Here is an 18,784-nt window from a genome sequence, read left to right as displayed (position 1 = left end):
GGATGCGTTGCAGGTGTGTAGGCGGCGGTAGGGGGGTGTCTCTTAAGTGGGGCGCTGGGGACAGGAAAGTGTTCAAAGAGGGAAACCTGCCTGGGGTCACGCGTGCTCGGCTTCCCGGGGAGCCCTGCCTCCGCGCGCCTTCCGCGGCTCGGGGAGCTCAGGCACTGCCCGCGGAGGTGAGAGTGAGCCCGGCCGGGGGCTCGGGGCTGCGCCAGGCGAGACCGAGCTGCTGGCCCCAGGGACGCCCCGTAACTGCGCCCTTGCTGGGGTCGGGACGAGACCCGCCTCTGCCGAGCGGGCTCCGGGAGGAGACATGCTTACCTGGAGGTAGGGCCGCCCGTGGGCCACCCCGCCCACGACGATGTCGGCGGACGCCATGGCCCCAGTGGGCGAGAAGCCGAAGCCCACGTATCCGGTGGTGCGCACCTGGAGGCGGAAGGCGATCTGGCTGCCCCGCTGGTCCCAGCCCAGCCAGTACTTGCCCTCCAAGTCGAGGAGGGTCCAGTGCGGGTATGTCCTGCCCAAGCCCCCCGCCGCCGCTCCGGGGAGCAGCCCCCACAGCAGGAGCAGCGGCCAGCAGCACATCCTCGGGCGCCTCCTGCCCGCCGGCACCCGGCACCCGGCTCCCGCCGCTGGGGAGCAAGGAGCAGGACGAGGAGCGGCGGCGGCGAGCGGGAGCCCAGGGACCGCCCCTCGGGCCGGACGCGCGCCTGCCCGGGAGGGGCAGGACCCGCTCTCCCTGCCCCCGGCGGCCGGCAGGGCGCGCCCGGTCCCGTCCCGTCCCGTCCCATTCCGTCCCGTCCCGTTCCGTCCTGTCCGGTCCCAGCCCTGCCAACTCCCACCCTGCCCGGCCCTTCCCTCGGATCCACCTGCCTCCCCGACCCCTGACTTGGTCCCCGAGGTCGGGGCTGGATGGGAAGGAAAGCGAGGGGCTTCCTGGAAAGAAAGGGAGGAGGCAGACGCCGAGAGAGGAGAAAAGGGGGCCAGAGGCAGAGGGAAAAGGAGAAGGGCCAGAGAATCCTAGAGCGGGAAGAGCGTGAGGTCTGCGGAACGTGTGCCAGACGTTCCTGGGAAAAGAATGGAAATTGACGAGAGAGGGCAAGTTCAGCTTGGAGGGGCGGAATTGAGTGAGCAAAAGGGGTAGTCTGGGGTGCGATGGAGAGAAAGCCCCCGTCCAGGGTAACCTTCACATGTCTGTATCCGTTGCTTTCCAGAACCTTTGTTTCACGTGAGTGCCTACTTCCATGCAGGGACCCAGTTAACCTCCCCCCGAGGATTTCTCTCACCTTCCCACCCTACGTGACCCCAGAGCTTGCTCCACACCGCAGGAGTTGGAGCCCTGGCGCTTGCCTTCACCTATCTTTGGTTTGGTTTGGTTTGGTTTTGACGGAACAAAGTCAGCCAAAATACTTTGCCATCAGCAGAGGGGGTCAGGGTTGAATTGTCATTTGAGAGCGATATTTTAATTTAACATTCTCTTTTCTTGCTATTGCAAATTCTGGCCATAACCATGTTTATCAAAAGTTTGTTTTGTTTTAGTTTTGCCTCTACCTTTGACCACTGTCTTCGGAATGCTAAATACAATATGGCCACTAAAGTTTACCTTGCTTATTTATTTATTTATAATCTGCCAAATTTCCAAGAAAGTTCGAAAATTTGTATTTATGAAAATACAAACAATACAAAATAGAAAAACAAATAAGAGAGACTATCAGGTGAAAAATACGGGTTAGTAGAGCAGGCTCCGCACAAGCCACCATTCTCTCTCCTCACCTCATATTTCAGCCTGTTTTTCCCCTGCCTATCTTTTCCTATAATTTTTCCAAAATTACCGTCATGCATCTAATCTATTTTCTTCTAAGAATACAGGAATATTTGACCATGTCTGGAAGGTGACCGGTAGGTGGATCTGCTTACCAAACTGCGCAGAGACTTGCCTGGGAAGGGATTTTTCCCAAGGAGAGTTTGGATCAAGGTCTGCAGGGCTGGCCAACGGCAATAGGCCAGCATCAGAGAAGAGTGATGTTGGAACCTCGAAATAAAACGAGAAATAAAAGAGCTTCCAAAGCCTTACAAGAACTGGACATGGAGACTATGAAATATAAGTAGCTGGTGCCTCACCTCTACCAGGACCCCCAGGCAAATGTCGAGGGCAGCAACAACCATACAGCAATGTAAGAGTGACAACTTTGGAATTGGGTTTCTACAAGCACCAGGGACTTGGCTTCAGCCATGAAGAAAAGAAGGGGGATATGGAGAGAAAGAGGAACAAAATAGGGGGAATGGAGTCCCAGAGGAGTGGCTCATGGCACTGTATGCGCCACACTCACTATCCTCTCACTATCCTGGGCAGGGATTTCAGGGAAGTAAGATTATTGTAGAATGATTAAAGGCAAACTTTCTGTTTTGTGACCCTACTTTTATTCCTAGTGTGGAGGAACCTGGAACAAGCACATTGCTACAACTCCTACCTGGGGTTCATTATATAAACCCCAAATTCACATCTATCAGGACTTTATGTCTCCTTATTAAAACAAAAAGAAGTCATGCCTTCCATAATTCCTCCACCATTAACCATTTTGGCTTCACCTTCCATCACTCTCTTCTCACTCACCCATTGGCCTCTAGATCACATGAAAACTCCCTCTGGAATCCTCAATGGAGAGCCACGCTATTTTGCATTACTGTCCCTATTTGCATTGCTTGCTCTGCAGGGTTTTTCATTTCTGTCCTCCTTCCTTTGAAGTGTTTTCTTCTCCTTCTCACACTTCACTGTAAGATAGCATCCTATCTGTGGATACTGTCGACAGTAGTCTCCATGAAATGTTCTGCCGGACCCCATATGGCACCCATTACACTTCAGTGTGCTTTTTGTCTACAGGCTTGTTTTCATCCAGTAGCTTCTTTAGATCAGGAACCACATCTGGTTCCTCATTGCCTAGAATGTGGAGATCATGCAATAGATGCTTCATGAATATTTGTAGGAAGAGTGAATACATGCATGCCCAGATCCTCCTGTAAGCATTCTCTTAACAAAGTTGTTCTGTGGGGGAAAGCTTGGACCCAGATGTAATTGAGTGTTTTGCTCTGCATTTATTGAGGCAAAAATAGAAAAGACCACACATGAATACACAAAAGACAAAGTTTTAAATTGTTTTTATTATTTCATTGAGTATGAAGTTATTGTCTTTTGTTGTGACTGGCACTGCATCCAAAACATCCTGAGCACTCAAGAAACATTAAAACTAATATAACCATTTTGAGATCAGGTCAACAAACAGAACATTATTAGCATAATTCATACTCAAGAGACCCAGTCTGCTTTGGCTTGAATCACCCCAGTAATTTGAGACAAAATAGAAAATGTTATCTGTGTATGCTTTGTACACTGCTTGAGTTCTCTGGATCAAAACCAATTCTACACTTCAATTGCATAGAGGACTCAGTTTTCTGATTTTGGAAATCAGTTAGTTCATTGCTGCTTGTCTTAAATTTGTAAGGGAAGCAGGAAGAAAGCATAGGTCTGTTAAAAACTCAGAGAATATGGCAGAGAAGAGAATGAAATCGTGGTAAGGGGATTCAAAATTAGTTGTTTTTTTTTTTCAAAATTAGTTTTTAAAACTATTTTTTTTGTTAAAGCTGAAACTTGCTGGTTATTTAAAGAAAAATGTCGGGAAATGCAGAAAGGTGTGAATAAGAAAGTAAATTTAAAAAATCACCTGAAATTCCACCATCCAAAAATAACCTTTGTATGCATTCCGGGAACACCATTCCAGAACCCAGTTCCATTAAAAGGCTGGAGGAACAGTCAGTTGGGCAAGCATTTGCAGAGGAACAGGTGAATTGATTTTGTAAGACTCTGCTTGAAATAAACAGACCGACTTTAAATATGCTAGTTACAAGCACCGTTTTTAGGCTTCTCTCCGCATATATCCTTTGGATACATGAATAGACAAAAGAAATCTAATAGTCAAAACTAGCGATTCAGTGAGGTCTTAAGTTCAGAACATTCAACCAAATTAGTCATTTCTAACATGAATCATTTTCTCACACTTTTCAATCAAGGATTTGAAATGTAATATTTATTTTAACTCCTCACTTTGATACATAGCTTGCAATCTGCCAGTGTGACTGCCCCCATGCTGAGTTTCCTTACCTCCAAACCCTCTGTTGCTAAGGCTTATTTATATTTCTACATTAGTCAACTGCAAGGGGTAGGGGGAAGGAGTGAGGAAAAAAGAAACCCAAAGGACAATTATAAGCCAATGCAGTTTCTCTGTATGAGCTAGGACGGTCTAAAATAAGTATTTCTTCTTGAGAGTATCATAATTTTCCTGTCTACTTGTACCTAAGGTGTAACAATAATACTAAATATTTATAAAGTTCCTGTCTTCTAGGGAGCTCAAAGAAAAATATTTATGTAAGTGATCTCAGCAGTTCTCCAAAATAGGAAAGCCGAAGCATTTTCTCACATTAGTCTATAAACTAAGTCATTTGTGTGCATAGGTGACTGGTTCAAGTTCATACGATGAGTCAGTGGCAGAAAAGCCAAAAATAAAACTACGGTGTTTTGGGTTTTTTTTTTTAACTACATACTTTCTCTAGCTTTCACCTCATCTCCAATAAAAAAAATAAATAAATAAAGTTATTAGGTCATCATCATGAAACATTCTTTCAGCATGGCCGATATTTTTTACATGAGCAAGATGCTATGATCTACTTATTAGCTCAATGTTATATATTCATTTTAATAATGGATGATATCGATGATAGTTATGTAGATGGATATAGTGCATTGACTCCTATTATCAGGAAACTGAGATTTGCTTAACTGAATTCTTGAGGTGTCTTTGAAATTGAGTGCCAGTTGGCACTGAAAATCACTCTTAGGCTCTTCCTTATGAAAATCACAGCAAGCAAAACACGTCGGTGCAAAACCTACACTTTAGTATTATCTATAAACTATGCTCTGAAATTTAGCTAAAAATAGTCTGTGAAAAAAAAGTAATGCTCTTTTCAATCACTAATGACCATCTGTTAGAATTTCCCATTACGGGGAACCATAATGTGTATAAAAAATGTGGTAGGGAAGAAATAGATTTACTAAATACTCAGTCTATATTAATGTAAAGCCGTGTTTAAAATGTTTAGGGGATTTCTGAGAGTAATAGGTGCTGAAATTGTACTCATCAGAGTGATCTGTGGCACAAAATAAATATCAGTGCCCTCACACTTTGGCAAATCTCACTTGCAGGAGAGCAAGCCAACTGAAGCTGCCAGTAATTATAGTAGGAGAAACTAGGAGTAATAAAATGGGCTGAATTCCTTATAGGAATATCAAGTCTTGCAAAGATCCTTAAAGACACTCTAGTCCATACCCTCATCTTGCAAATAAGGAAAGCGACTCCTAGAGAGGAGTGAATTGTTTAAGCCTACAGTATTTTTAATAGATACAAGCAGGAAGATTGGTGGCCTGACACAATTAACATCAATGCCTGGTTCCTCCATGTCCTATTCTTAACAACTCTTATTTCGGGTGTCTTAGGTCACCATTGGAATTAGTTTTACCAAGTTTTATCTTCTATATACATGTTGAGAGAACAAGTAGAAAGGAAGAGGCATTGTGGAAATAGTGATATTCTCTCCAAGTAGAACTCCCTAGAAACCACCCATTTGGTTATTCAGTAGACTTGGTACTTAAATACTTGTGCATCTGTATGCTTACACTTCTATGGCCATTGATTTAAAGAAAAGTCTAGGCTTAGTCAGCATCAATTCAAAACTAAAAACAAATTTAACTCCACACTGAGACTAAGAGGGTTCAATACTACTCACTTGATTCCAAAATACCACATGTGGTAATGGGGAACTTTAAAGAAATGTCTACTATGATGAAGAAAACATAAGGACTAGATATGTAAACATAAAAATTTAATTTTCCAAAAACTTAATTGAAGTCATTACAATCATTACTCGGAATAATAAACAATGACTAGAAGTTCCCTTAATTGAAAAGCTGAAATAATTAGCAATTATTTTTCATATGGAAACTGGTAAATATGACATATTCTGGGAATGGGTGTTAAACCTTTGAAACTTCTAATCAGTACATGGATAAAAAAGAAAATGTGTTTGTTTATTTTCTATGCTGCAAGATTTTATTTTCTTTCATTTTTAAATCCAAGTTCTCATCTCAGTTCTTTGAAAATTTCCACATTTAAAGATCCAAATTAGATAATTAACTCAGCTTTACAGAAATACTATTTGATCTTCAAAAGACATCTTTTCCCTTACTTAATACTTAAATAAAAGACTATACAAATTAAACCAAATAATCAGATTGACTGTCGCTGCTATAATTGATCTGATAACTTCTGTTACTTCCCTTAAAATAGCACTGCCCAGACAAGGTCTGTCAAAACCCCAGACCATTAGAAAATTACCTTAGAAGTTAAACGATCAATAATAATGATACCATAGGAACATAACCAGAATGATAATTTCTAAGGACTCCAGACTTGGAAGAATATCACTATATTTACAATGCCCTCTTCCTCTCCTCTTTCTCCTTCTAAAATGTTTATGGAAATTAATACTTGGTGAAACCAATACCAACAGTGAACATGAGATGCCAAAAGAATAAAGAATAACTTTTAAGAGGGAGATTTAAAAGGAGTCAGGCGTTGTTAGCATTAGGGGTAAAACCATGACCATAATCATAATATGCTTACTGAGGGGTATAGGCATGTTACATAGATTATTTCATTTAATCTTTACAACAACTTTATGAGGTCAGTGGTGTTCTCTCCATTTGGAGGAAACTAAGGTGGAAGATTGTTTTTCAGTTATTATAAAAGCAAAGACATGATCTCTCAGTTGTGAAGGAAATTTTTTAAAATATTACATGTTGCAGGACATGGTGGCTCATGCCTGTAATCCCAGCACTTTGTAAGGTTGAGGCAGGAAGATCTCTTGAGACCAGGAGTTTCAGACCAGCCTGGACAACACAGTGAGACACCATCCCTAAAAAAGAAAAAAAAATTAAATGTTTCACAAGTTATTTCATGTCTTATTAAACAATTCTATTGGTAGTATTTTTGTTAGATACGAATAAACAGGTCATAAGTTGATTTGCTACAGATGTTTGGAGTTTTTCTTGACACAGGTTTCTAAAATTTTATGTGCTTTCTGAGTTCCCAGGGGAGTGGCTATATACTGAAATTGGTTCTATAGCAATGGGACATATACAAATTTAGCATTAAAAAGGGCATCGTGGGGGCTGTGATGTGGAAAGGAAATATGATTTTGAGTAAAATTGAAGTGTCATCTTTTTTCTTTTTCTCTCTTATCCTGTCTCCCTCCATGTGCACACACACATTAAGTGCAATTATTCTTATTAGAGGAAATGGTAATAACCATTTATCTATTCTTTTCAAATGTTAGGAAAAGGAGAACTAATCATGTTGAAAATTTTAACTTTATTTAACATAAAATGAGAATAGATGTTCTTTAAAGAGCAACTCAGAAAAAAGTAATTTAGCTATCTTTTTGAAGTCTACAGTTAGTGCTTAGAATACACAGCAACTGAAAGATATGGAGAAAATTGCCATGATCACATTTGTTTTAAATTGTGAGTTTATCTTGTGGCCTCTTGTGATATTAGAGAGTACAGGCATTTAGATAATTCAGGTCATGACTACAAACATAACATTAACCAATTAGTGGGCAAAAAGTATTTTGAAAATCTAATTTTAAAAAGAAAATTTGCCAGGCCTGGTGGCTCATGTCTGTAATCTCAACACTTTTGAGAGGCCAAGGCAGAAGGATCACTTAAGCCAGGAGTTCAAGACCAGCCTGGACAACACAGTGAGACCCATCTCCACAAACAATTGTTTAAAAAATTAGCTGCATGTGGTGGTGCGTCCCTGTGGGCCCAACTACTCAGGAAGCTGAAACAGGAGGATCAGTTGAGCATGGGAGTTCAAGGCGGCAGGGAACCATGATCACCCCACTGCACTCCAACCTGGATGAGAGAAAAAGACCATATCTCAAAAAAGAAAAGAAGGAAAAGAAAAGGAAAAAGGAAAGGAAACTTGTTTTCCTTTTAAAAACTGACAAATAATGTTTTATTTTTGCTGGTTACACTGTAGGACTGTTAAATCAGAAAAAAAAATCAAATCTAAGAGAGTCAAAAGATATCATGATTTGGTATCTAAACCACAGAAATCCAATATTATTTGTATATTTAATATATTGTTAAAAAGCACTTATAATTAGCAGAACCAACATTTTCATTTGAAAACATTTCAAAAAGACCTACTTTTGTCAGGTAGGTTTATCTATGCAAAGAATATTTCGGAGGCCTAAATATTTAAGGAAAGGAACTTTGACTTGACCTCTAGGAATCACTTTCACTATCCTTCCAGAAAGGGGAAGCCAAATGATCAGCCAACACCGACCACGTCCAGCTCTGAGAACTTCCTCTTTAATAGTGATGTCTTAATTCAGTCTTGCAGAAATTCCTGAATCTACTTCCCAAGGAAATAATAATAGTGAGGAAAGCATATACATTCTTAATTATTTAATTCACAGTGAACAAGAGCAAAACGCCATGTGGTAAACTGCATGTTATTTAATAAGAGTGGTAGTTAGACAAACTCATTAACCCTGTGGTAGTCATTCTTAAAGCATATTTATTGTCAATTCTGCGTTACCTAATGGAGCAAATTACTCCTTTAATATAAAGAAATTACCTGAAAAGTGTGTATTTAAGGTAGTATCAATTCTGCATGTTTCTTTTGACTGAAAAGAGAAAAAGAACTAGAAAAAGCAGCAGATTGAATCCCTTTGAATCAGTCAGAAGAGTGGGAGATGTGTAAAAATCGGACGAGGGTGACAGCGGATCCTACCTACCTCAATCCCATGGCCTCAGCCCATATGATCCCCACCTCCCTCGGATATCATATTTCAAGGTAAATTTCCATTAATGACAGCCACTGCATTAATTTGGCTAGTTTGTAGCATTTCACAAGAGAGCTTCTAAAACTGGAAAACAAGGGCTTGAGTTGTTCAGACAACTGAATTTAACCTAACAGAACAGTTCTGCCCAACTGACACAGACATTGATGAGAGGGAAGAAAAGCTAGTGCAAAGAGATGATAGCAGCAATAGAGCCGATCTAACAATCCAGCCTGAAAAGGAAAGTTAAAGATTAAAATACAATTGAAATATATATGAGACACTATGTCAGATTTGTGAGCAGTCTTTTATGTGGTTGTGAGTAGAAGAATGATCTTCATCTATAGAACAAATATAAGTTGGGGGAGCACTATAACTTTAAAACCAGAAAGTCTAAGAATGTTGTGAGTTTTATGGAAAGAACGCTTTAAGAAATAGTACTCAAATATTTAATGGAAGGACATGTTCACAAGATGCATTCTATAATGGAAAAATGTTGTTTTCTAAAAAAAGAAAAACCTGCCTTTTGTGACTAGCTACCATAATTTACAAATCCTACTTTTATAAATGAGTAAAAATTATTAAAGCAGCTGATTTTTATGTAACTAGAGAACGTTTAAACAAGAAAACATTTAAAAATTTCAAGTGTATTGTGAAGCAAAACCTTTCTAAGAAACCATCCACTTCCTTAATTCATTGGGATTCATCCACTTGTACATTTTGTTTGCTTGAAATTTGTGAAATGTTCATTTAGAAATTGCAATGCAGGATTTTACTTTATTCATTTATTTGCAAATACGTTTGAGAATCTATTGTGTACCTATAAGTTGTAGGCACTGGAGTTATAGTGCTAAAAAATACTCTTACGGTCCCCTCCTGGAGCTTGCATTCTAGTAATTTAAGTAACTTAGGAAATGTTATAGATAGAATAAAAATAGAGGTAGTCACAAACCTGATAGATTTTTTCCTCTTTTGAGTTGGACATGAAACATTTTCCTTCAATATAAAACCATTTTTGAAATATTATCACTTTGTTATTTTGATCTCCTTCAGAAGAAAGAACAAAATAAAGGCCTCCATTCCCCTAAATAAATAAAGTATGGTGTGTTTTCTCCATGTGGTAAGAATTACTGGAACAAAGAAACTAAAACAAAGCAAATATTTGGGGGAAGAGTATTTATATAAAAGAGAACAGTATCAAGATACTCTTATGGAGCCAAGACACAAAATTTAAACCACCTTAAAGAAATCACGCATCCACACCACGGAAATGAATGGAGACGTGCCATTCTGAGCAAAGCTTGAGTACGGTGTTCACCAAGGTCTGAAATGCCCGTGCATTTCATTATGTGATATCCCAAAGACCCAAAGCATAGATGTTTAAACCTATTAATTTATTGGGAAACAAACTCAGTCAACAAAATCAACGTTTGGGTATTATGGGACTTGACTGATTGATTGACTGATTGATTGATTGCTACCCTGTGAGACCCAAGTAAGGGACATTTTGAATCATTAGCTTGTTGCATAAATTTTCTCAGCCTCCTCCCCTCTTGCATTCACTCAATGGAATCCACACATTCACAATCATTCTTTGAATCTCACTATTTCAGCTTCACTTCCCAGCTTTATTTCCTCTATGGTATGACATCACTGTCCAGGCCCCGGACTCCACAACACACACATACACAGAGCTAAAATACATCTGCAAATTTGTAGTATAGTTCACAACCACGTTGTGGAAAAGCCAGCTGTATCTGCTTAGAAAACATACATGTTCACAGAGCATCTCTCTAATACCTAACCCATTTTTTGCAGAAGTTAAGACTCAGTTACTGAGTCAGCATATTGAAACAGAATATAATTTTTAGGAACATAGTAGAAACTGAAACCTTCTACTATGTAGATTTTTCCTTAGATATTGAGAAGCTTTCGAATATCCTGAAAAATATGATGAAATAATCTCTTTATTCCCCCACACTATAGTCTACTAAGCAAATTAAAATGTCTGGTTTAAAGCAGATGCAGATTTTAATGAATTGTTTCTGTTTTCAAGGGCAGGCACACTTTGTTTTGCAGCACATATAAGATTACAGTGGAAGTATTTTTTTTTTCAACTGACACATACTTTAAATGTATCTTTTGAATTAAATAAACCCAGCTTGTGATGATCGTCGTGAAAGTGATTGATCGTTGAAATGTACGCTTCTCTATTCTCCTCCCTCTCTCTTTCCTTCCTCTCTCCCTCTCTTCCTCCATCCCTTCCTCTTCCTCTGTATCCTTCCCTCTTTTTATCCCTCCCCATCTCCCTCTCCCTTCTTTTCTTTCTGCCCTTTGTAGTTTTCTATAAGCAGAGTATACCTATAAATAACATTTCATTTTTGAGGAAGAAAAAGAACATGGACTCTGGCACAGGGGATTGTCTGGAATTGGATCTCCGCCCTGCCACTTACCAGCTGTGTCACCTTAGGAAAGTTAGTTAACTTTTCTGTGCCTCATTTTTATCATTTATGAAATGTGGGTAAATTAGTAACTATCTCATAGGATTGTTAGAATTAAAGGATGTATTTGTAAAGTCCTTAGAACCTGGAACAAAGAAGTGCTATGTGAGTGTGCAGTAATAAAATAAATACATATGCCTAAAAACTCTTCTTCATTTCAGGAAATAATTTCTCCAGAACAAAGCATTGGAAAGTGAGTGAAGCACCTAATTTTTGTTTACCTCCCACATCCCACCTGTTCTTGCATAACAGACACATTCTGGAAATGCCTTCCTTTTTGTCCATCTAAGTTTCCTGTTATTTCTATGCCATGGGTCATTAATGAAAGGCAGGATTCCTTCTGAAATTAAACAGTGGAGAAGTCAACTGGAAAGAGAGAAAAGTGAAGCAGAAGTGACTAAAAGTGAAATGCAAGAAAGCAGAAGAAAACATTTAAAAACCCTGTAATTAAAAGCATGCACAGAGTCCTGTCAACCTCGGCTGACTCCAGTAACACAGTTACAAGAGAAATGGTCTACTCCAGCCTGTCGTTAGCCATAAATACAGAGGTAAAATGGTCCAGGGCAAATAACATCAAAGGCAAAGGGAAAGTGGGATGGGCAAAGGAGCCCCACCCAACCTCCCTGGATGAGCTTAGTTTAACAGTTTTCCAGCAGACTAACCAAACCAGAAGCTTTGACCTTAAATATGAATTTTTCACCATCTCTGGCAGATGAGCCTGTAAGTGGCGTCAGAGGCGGTTACTCCGGGGACCAAGGGGCCCACTGAAATTAGAGACAGATTTTTATTCCCCTGTCTCTTGAGTGGTGACTGCTTGGGATCCTTTAATTTGACTTGGATGAATAAAGGCCCTCTCAGACTTGCAGATTCCCCCTAAGGGTTTTGACATCACTTCCAAAGCACTCACCCCTATCAGCTGCCTCAGGCTGACCTCTTACTAAATGGAAAGACCTAGTTCCTGAGAGAATTCTGAGATGGCTATTCATTTGTAGGATAGTTCAAACACAAGTCTGTGGGCTTAGGAATTCATTTCAAACTACTTATTAATTCTGAGAATTTAAAATGTGAATATGTTTTGATATTTTGCATTGCTCCATAATTGCTACATTTACTAAATTGCAATTTAATTTCTACTCTCCTAAAACAAACACAAATGAATAAAATGAAAGGAGTGATAAAATGTAAAAATGTGAAGCAAAAGGACAGTATTTATATTTATATTTATACTTTAAAAGGATAGTGATTTTGTTTGAGATCAAGGCAAATGTGATTTCTTTGTGATAGAGACACGTGGTTCCATATGGCTATGCTAGCTATGCAGTGTCGTTCTTCCCCTTACTAACAGCCAACCACTGGCCTTGCCCTGGTTGTCCCTATTATTTAGCATACAAAATTTCTAACTAATTAATTTAAATTAGGAAAACCTTCTGACACAAAAAAGGATATAAGGAATACTATACATACTTCCAAATAAAGGTGTTCAGCTGAACACCGGATTTGCAGGACTCCCCTCTGAAACCGACCAATGTAAGTTTTTGGAGCTCTCAACTCACAAAGAAAAAGAGAATATAAGGGGAAAAAGAGCAGCAAACTTTTTGGTAATTATACAGCCTACAGATCGATGGCAACCTATTTGGCAACGTGAGAAAACTAAATATTAACTTGGGAGTAGGAACGTTTCAGAAGAAAGGTGATTTAAGTCACAAGATCTTCAGATGATGAAACACTGGGAACTCAAGAGAGCCCTGCGAGTGAAGTGAGGAAGTGGGGAAGTGTTCAAAAGCTTCAGAAGCAATCAGGGAACAAAACTCCCCCCTCTGAAATGGTCTTATCAAACATTATAACAGTGAGAAAATTATGACAGTAAAACAGATCTGATCCAACCAACTCCATGTTGTCTTTATCCTGCAAACTACCCTTGTTTATTCCTGGCCAAAGACGAAGCTACCTTTGGAAAGAAATTCGTTTACAGTTTCACTTTGAAAGAAAGATAATAGCCCTTCTCCGAAACAAACCCCTTGCTTCTTTAGGGACAAGACCGCCTTTGTAAAACTAACAAATTAGCCATAAGATTAGAAATTATGACTTAAGAGTCATGCAGCCAGAGACCACAAGATTCCTAACTTCTCCAGCTGCTCCAAAATGTAGCATTACTATTGTAAAAACTACGATTGGTGTTTGAGTTATTTTTCAGACCCTGCATTCTGATGGATCAGCTGGTGCTACCCAGACAGGTAAACTGGTTTATCTAGTCTTGTGGTCCCCACCTAGGAACTGATTCAGTGCAAGAAGATGACTTCAACTTCCTATGATTCTATCTCTGACACCACCAATCAGCATTCACCATTCCCCTGCCCACCAAACTATCTTAAAAACAAACAAACAAACAAAACAAAAAACCCTTGGCTCCATGGAGACTTACCAGAAAAATATATATGTATAAATATAAAATAATAGCCCTAGCCTCAGAATTTTCAAGGAGGCTGATTTAGGTAATGATAAAACTGGTCTCCCATTTAGCTAGCTCTATGTGTATTAGATTGTGTCTCTATTGCAATTCCCCTGTCTTAATTAACTGGCTCTATCTGGGCAGTGGGCAAGAAGAACTCATTGAGTGGTTACACCTCTATTCCATTCAACTGCTATTCCATTCAATGATTCGTTTCTATTCCAGGCCAAAATGAAAGTTTTTTCCGCAGAAATGATAACAGAGAAATTTTAATTGGGAGAGAAGGGACCATGCAGCACTGAAGGCAGGAGTCCTATAAAGGAAAGAAGGAAAGTAAATGAAGTGCTGAATGTCAAATGATTGGTGCTGCCTTCTCCACTAGCTCCTAGAACACTGAGACCTAAATTAAGCTCTCCAGACAGGAGATAGAAGATTACTCACTGGAGGATCTACTCAGCCTGAAGATAATAATCCTCAGTAAAAGTGCCAAGTCAGACCCCAGGATGAAGCCCAGTGTACAAGTTCCACTAGGCCCTGGAACTTCCTATTTTGCTGTCCAGCTTTCAATATGAGTGAATTTCAAAGGATCTTTAGGTATTTGAGGAAATCTTCTACTATTTTTAAATGAAAGTCAGACACCAAAACAGCAATGAAAAACTAATAAAGGAAAATAGATCATCCAAAAAAAAAAAAACCAGCTGAAAAGGAAAGTGGGAAGGAGGAATGAAGAGAAGTTTTTTAATACGTATAAATATACACTTAGATAAAAGGAATAAATTCTAGTATTATATAGTACAGTAGGAAAATTATAATTAACAATATTTGTTGTATATTTTAAAATATCTTGAAAAGAAGAATTGTAATGTTCTCAACACTAAGAAAAGATAAATGTTTGAGGTGATGGATATCCCAGTTATCCTGACTTGATCCTTACATGTTATATCAAAATATCACATGTACACCCAAAATATGTACAACTATGCTATATCAATTTAATAAACACAATAATTTAAACTTGAAAAAGTAGGTACGATGCTAGGAAAACATAACATAACAAAACTCTTTCATTGATATACTCAGCTAAGAAATAATATAGCATCAGTTAAATAATAGCAGGATACTAGAAGAAAGAAATAATTTGATAATAAAAGAGTCAGAGAAAATAACAATAAAATATCAGCAATGGAAAACTCAAAAGAAGATTATTAACATAATGTTGAAAAAAGAAATGCTCAAGAATGTAAAGCAAAAAACAAAACAAAACACACACACAAAAAAAAAAAACAAACAAAAAAAGACAGGAAAATAAGATTTTAACTTATTGACCAAATTAGTCAAGTAGTTTGTATCCAAATAACAGAAGCTCCAGAAGACAAAGCAGAAAGATTTGGGAAGAGGGGGAGAGAGATCAAGTAATTTACAAAATTCTTATGAAACTGAAGAAACGAGTCCAGTGGGGCAAGAATTAAAATAAAATTACAGAAGATCTTCATGAAATCACTGCATATGGGTGATTGCCAAAGAAGGAAAAATTTGCATTAACAAAGAATCAGATTGACTGGAACCTCTCAAAATCTCATTGGAAGCCCAAATTCATTAGAATAAAGTCATCACCTTTCTTAAGGAAAGTGATTTCCAGCCTAAAAGTAAGCACCCAGCTGAGTTACCGTTTAGTCCATTTTCATGCTGTTAATAAAGACATCCCTGAGACAGAGTATTTTATACAGGAAAAGGTTTAATGGACTCACTTCCACTTGGCTGGTGAGGCCTCACAATCATGGTGGAAGGCAAGCAGGAGCAAGTCACATCTTACATGGATGAGGGCAGGCAAAGAGAGAGCTTGTACAGGGACACTTCCCCTTATAAAATCATCAGTTCTCATAAGACTTACCCACTATCATGAGAACAGCTCAGGAAAGACCCACCCACATGATTCAATTACCTCCCATTGGGTCCATCCCACAACACATGGAAATTGTGGAAGCTATAGTTCAAGATGAGATACGGGTGGGGACACAGTCAAACCATATCAGTTACCTATTGAGCATGAGAATAAAATAAAGAATTTTTGAATTTGTAAAATCTCAAAACTTATCTCCTATGCATCCATTCTCAGTTATATGCTATAGCAAGAAAGGGGATTATTATGGAGCCATGAATCAGAGTCCCAGACACACATGCAAAAAAAAAAAACAGAGAGCTTCCCAAAAATTTGATGAAGGGAAATTCAAAGATGATGACTCAATAATAGAAAGAAACTGATCTACATTTGCACAGATCAGAAGACTTCATGAGAACTTTCAAAACACTGAAATTAACAGTACGGGGTGTTTTTGAAATATTTCATACATCTGGGAGAGTTTAAGGATAGATGAATGCCAAATACAAAGAAAACTAAGCAAACAACACACGCAGGACAAAAAATAAGCCATTTAGCTCTTACATTTAAATCTACGATCTATTTTAATTAATTTTTGCATACAGTATGAGGTGAGGGTCTAAATCCCTCTTTTTGCAAGTAAATATTCATTTGTACCAGATTGTTATTTGAAATATTCATTTATACCAGATTGTTTTTTGAAAGGACTATCTTTTCTCCCAAGGAATTGCCTTGGCATCTTTGTTAAAAATAAATTGACCACAAACATAAGAGTTTGTTTTAAAATTTAAATTCTATTTCATGATCTATAAGCCTGTTCTTATGCCAATACAACATCATCTCGCTTACTGTAGTTTCATACTATCTTTTGAAATCAAGAATTCTAAGTTCTGCAAATTTTTCTTTTTTTCTCAAATTGTTTTAATATTCTGGGTTTTTTTTTTTTTTTTTTTTTTTTTTTTTTTTTTTTTTTTTTTTTTTTTTTTTTTTTTTTTTTTTTTTTGCACTTCCATATATATATTTTACGATGAGTTTGGCAATTATTGCAGTTCTTCTGCTTGGGAGAATTTGAAGAGAATTTTCCATCTTGATATTGAGTCTTCCAATCCAGGAACATAAACTATTCCTCCATATATTTAGATCTCCTATATATTCTCTCAGTGCTTAATATTATAGTTTTCAGTGTATCTATCTTTCACTTTTTTTTTGTTAAACTGGCTTCTAAGTATTTATACACTTTAATGTTGTTGTGAATTCTTTTCTTTTCCTTTTTATTTTATTTTCTTTTAAGTTCTGGGTTATGTGCAGGATTTGTTACACAGGTAAATATGTGCCATGGTGGTTTGCTGCACCTATAAACCCATCACCTAAGTATTAAGCTCAGCATGCATTAGCTACTTTTCTTGATGCTCTCCCTCCCCGATCCCACCTCTGACAGACCCGAGTGTATGTTGTTCCCCTCCCTGTATCCATGTGTTTTTCATTGCTCAACTCCCACTTATGAGTGAGAACATATAGTGTTTGGTTTTCTGTTCCCGTTAGTTTGCTGAGAATAATGGCTTTCATCTCCATCCATGTCCCTGCAAAGGGCATGATCTAATTCGTTTCTATGGCTGCATAGTATTCCATGGTGTATATGTACATTTTCTTTATCCAGTCTAGCATTGATGGGCATTTGGATTGATTCCATGTCATTGCTATTGTGGATAGTGCTGCAATAAACATATTTGTGCATGTATTTTTATAAAAGAATGATTAATATCCCTTTGGGTATATGCCCAGTAATAAGATTGCTGAGTCAAATGATATTTCTAACTCTAGGTCTTTGAGGAATCACCACAGTGTCTTCCACAATGGCGGAAATAATTTACATTTCCATCAACAGTGTGTAAGCGTTCCTATCTCCCCACAACCTCACCAGCACTGGTTATTTCTTGACTTTTTAATAATCACCATTATTATTGGCATTATTATTGTGTTGTTTTTTTTTTCATTTCTCTGATGATCAGTGATGTTGAGCTTTTTTTCACATGCTTGTTGGCTGCATAAATGTCTTCTTTTGAGAAGTGTTTGTTCATGTCCTTTACCCACTTTCTAATGGGGTTGGGTTTTTTCTTGTAAATTTGTTTAAATTCCTTGTAGACTCTGGATATTAGGCCTTTGTCAGATGGATAGACTGCAAAAATTTTCTCCCATTCTGTAGGTTTTCTGTTTGCTATGATGATATTTCTTTTTGCTGTGCAGAAGTTCTTTAGTTTAATTAGATTCCATTTGTCGATTTTGGCTTTTGTTGCAATTACTTTTGGCAATTTCATCATGAAATCTTTGTCCATGTCTATGTCCTAAATGGTATTGTGTAAATATTCTTCTAGTATTTTTATAGTTTTGGGGTTTACATTTAAGCCTTTAATCTATCTTGAGTTGTTTTTGTATAAGGTGTAAGGAAGGGGTCCAGTTTCAGTTTTCTGCATACGGCTAGTCAATTCTCCCAAAACCATTTATTATATAGGGAATCATTTCCCCATTGCTAATTTTTGTCAGGTTTGTGAAAGATCAAATAGTTGTAGCTAAGCAGTCTTATCTCTGAGATCTCTGTTCTGTTCTGTTAGTCTGTGTGTTTGTTGTGGTAGCAGTGCCATGCTGCTTTGGTTACTGTAGCCTTGTAGTATAGTTTAAAGTCAGGTAGCATGATTTCTCCAGCTTTGTTCTTTTTGCTTAGGATTGTCTTGGCTATATGGGCTCTTTTTTGCTTCCATATGAATTTTCAAATAGTTTTTTCTAATTCAGTGAAGAATGTCAACAGTAGTTTCATGGGACAGCATTGAATTTATAAATTGCTTTGGGCAGTATGCCATTTTCACAATATTGATTCTTCCTATCCATGAGCATAGAATGTTTTTCCATTTGTTTGTGTCCTCTCTGATGTCCTAGAGCACTAGTTCCTCTTAAAGAGGTATTTCCCTTCCCTTGTTAGCTGTACTTTTTAGGTATTTTATT

The 18,784-nt window shown here is 38.2% G+C and overlaps 1 protein-coding gene across 1 annotated transcript in view; it reads right to left on the bottom strand.

Moving 5' to 3' along the window:
* Positions 1-702, bottom strand: part of MOXD1 (monooxygenase DBH like 1) — a 108,084-nt gene extending 107,382 nt beyond the window's left edge. Inside the window, exon 1 of the mRNA XM_017533234.2 lies at positions 322-702. Within this exon, the coding sequence (XP_017388723.1) occupies positions 322-585 (264 nt within the window). The 5' untranslated portion in view covers positions 586-702. The remainder of the gene's footprint in view (positions 1-321) is intronic.
* Positions 703-18,784: the final 18,082 nt, after the last annotated feature.

Source organism: Cebus imitator, unplaced genomic scaffold (genome assembly GCF_001604975.1).
Source record: "Cebus imitator isolate Cc_AM_T3 unplaced genomic scaffold, Cebus_imitator-1.0 Scaffold81, whole genome shotgun sequence".
NCBI classification, from domain to species: domain Eukaryota; kingdom Metazoa; phylum Chordata; class Mammalia; order Primates; family Cebidae; genus Cebus; species Cebus imitator.
This window is presented reverse-complemented; position numbering and strand designations above follow the sequence as displayed.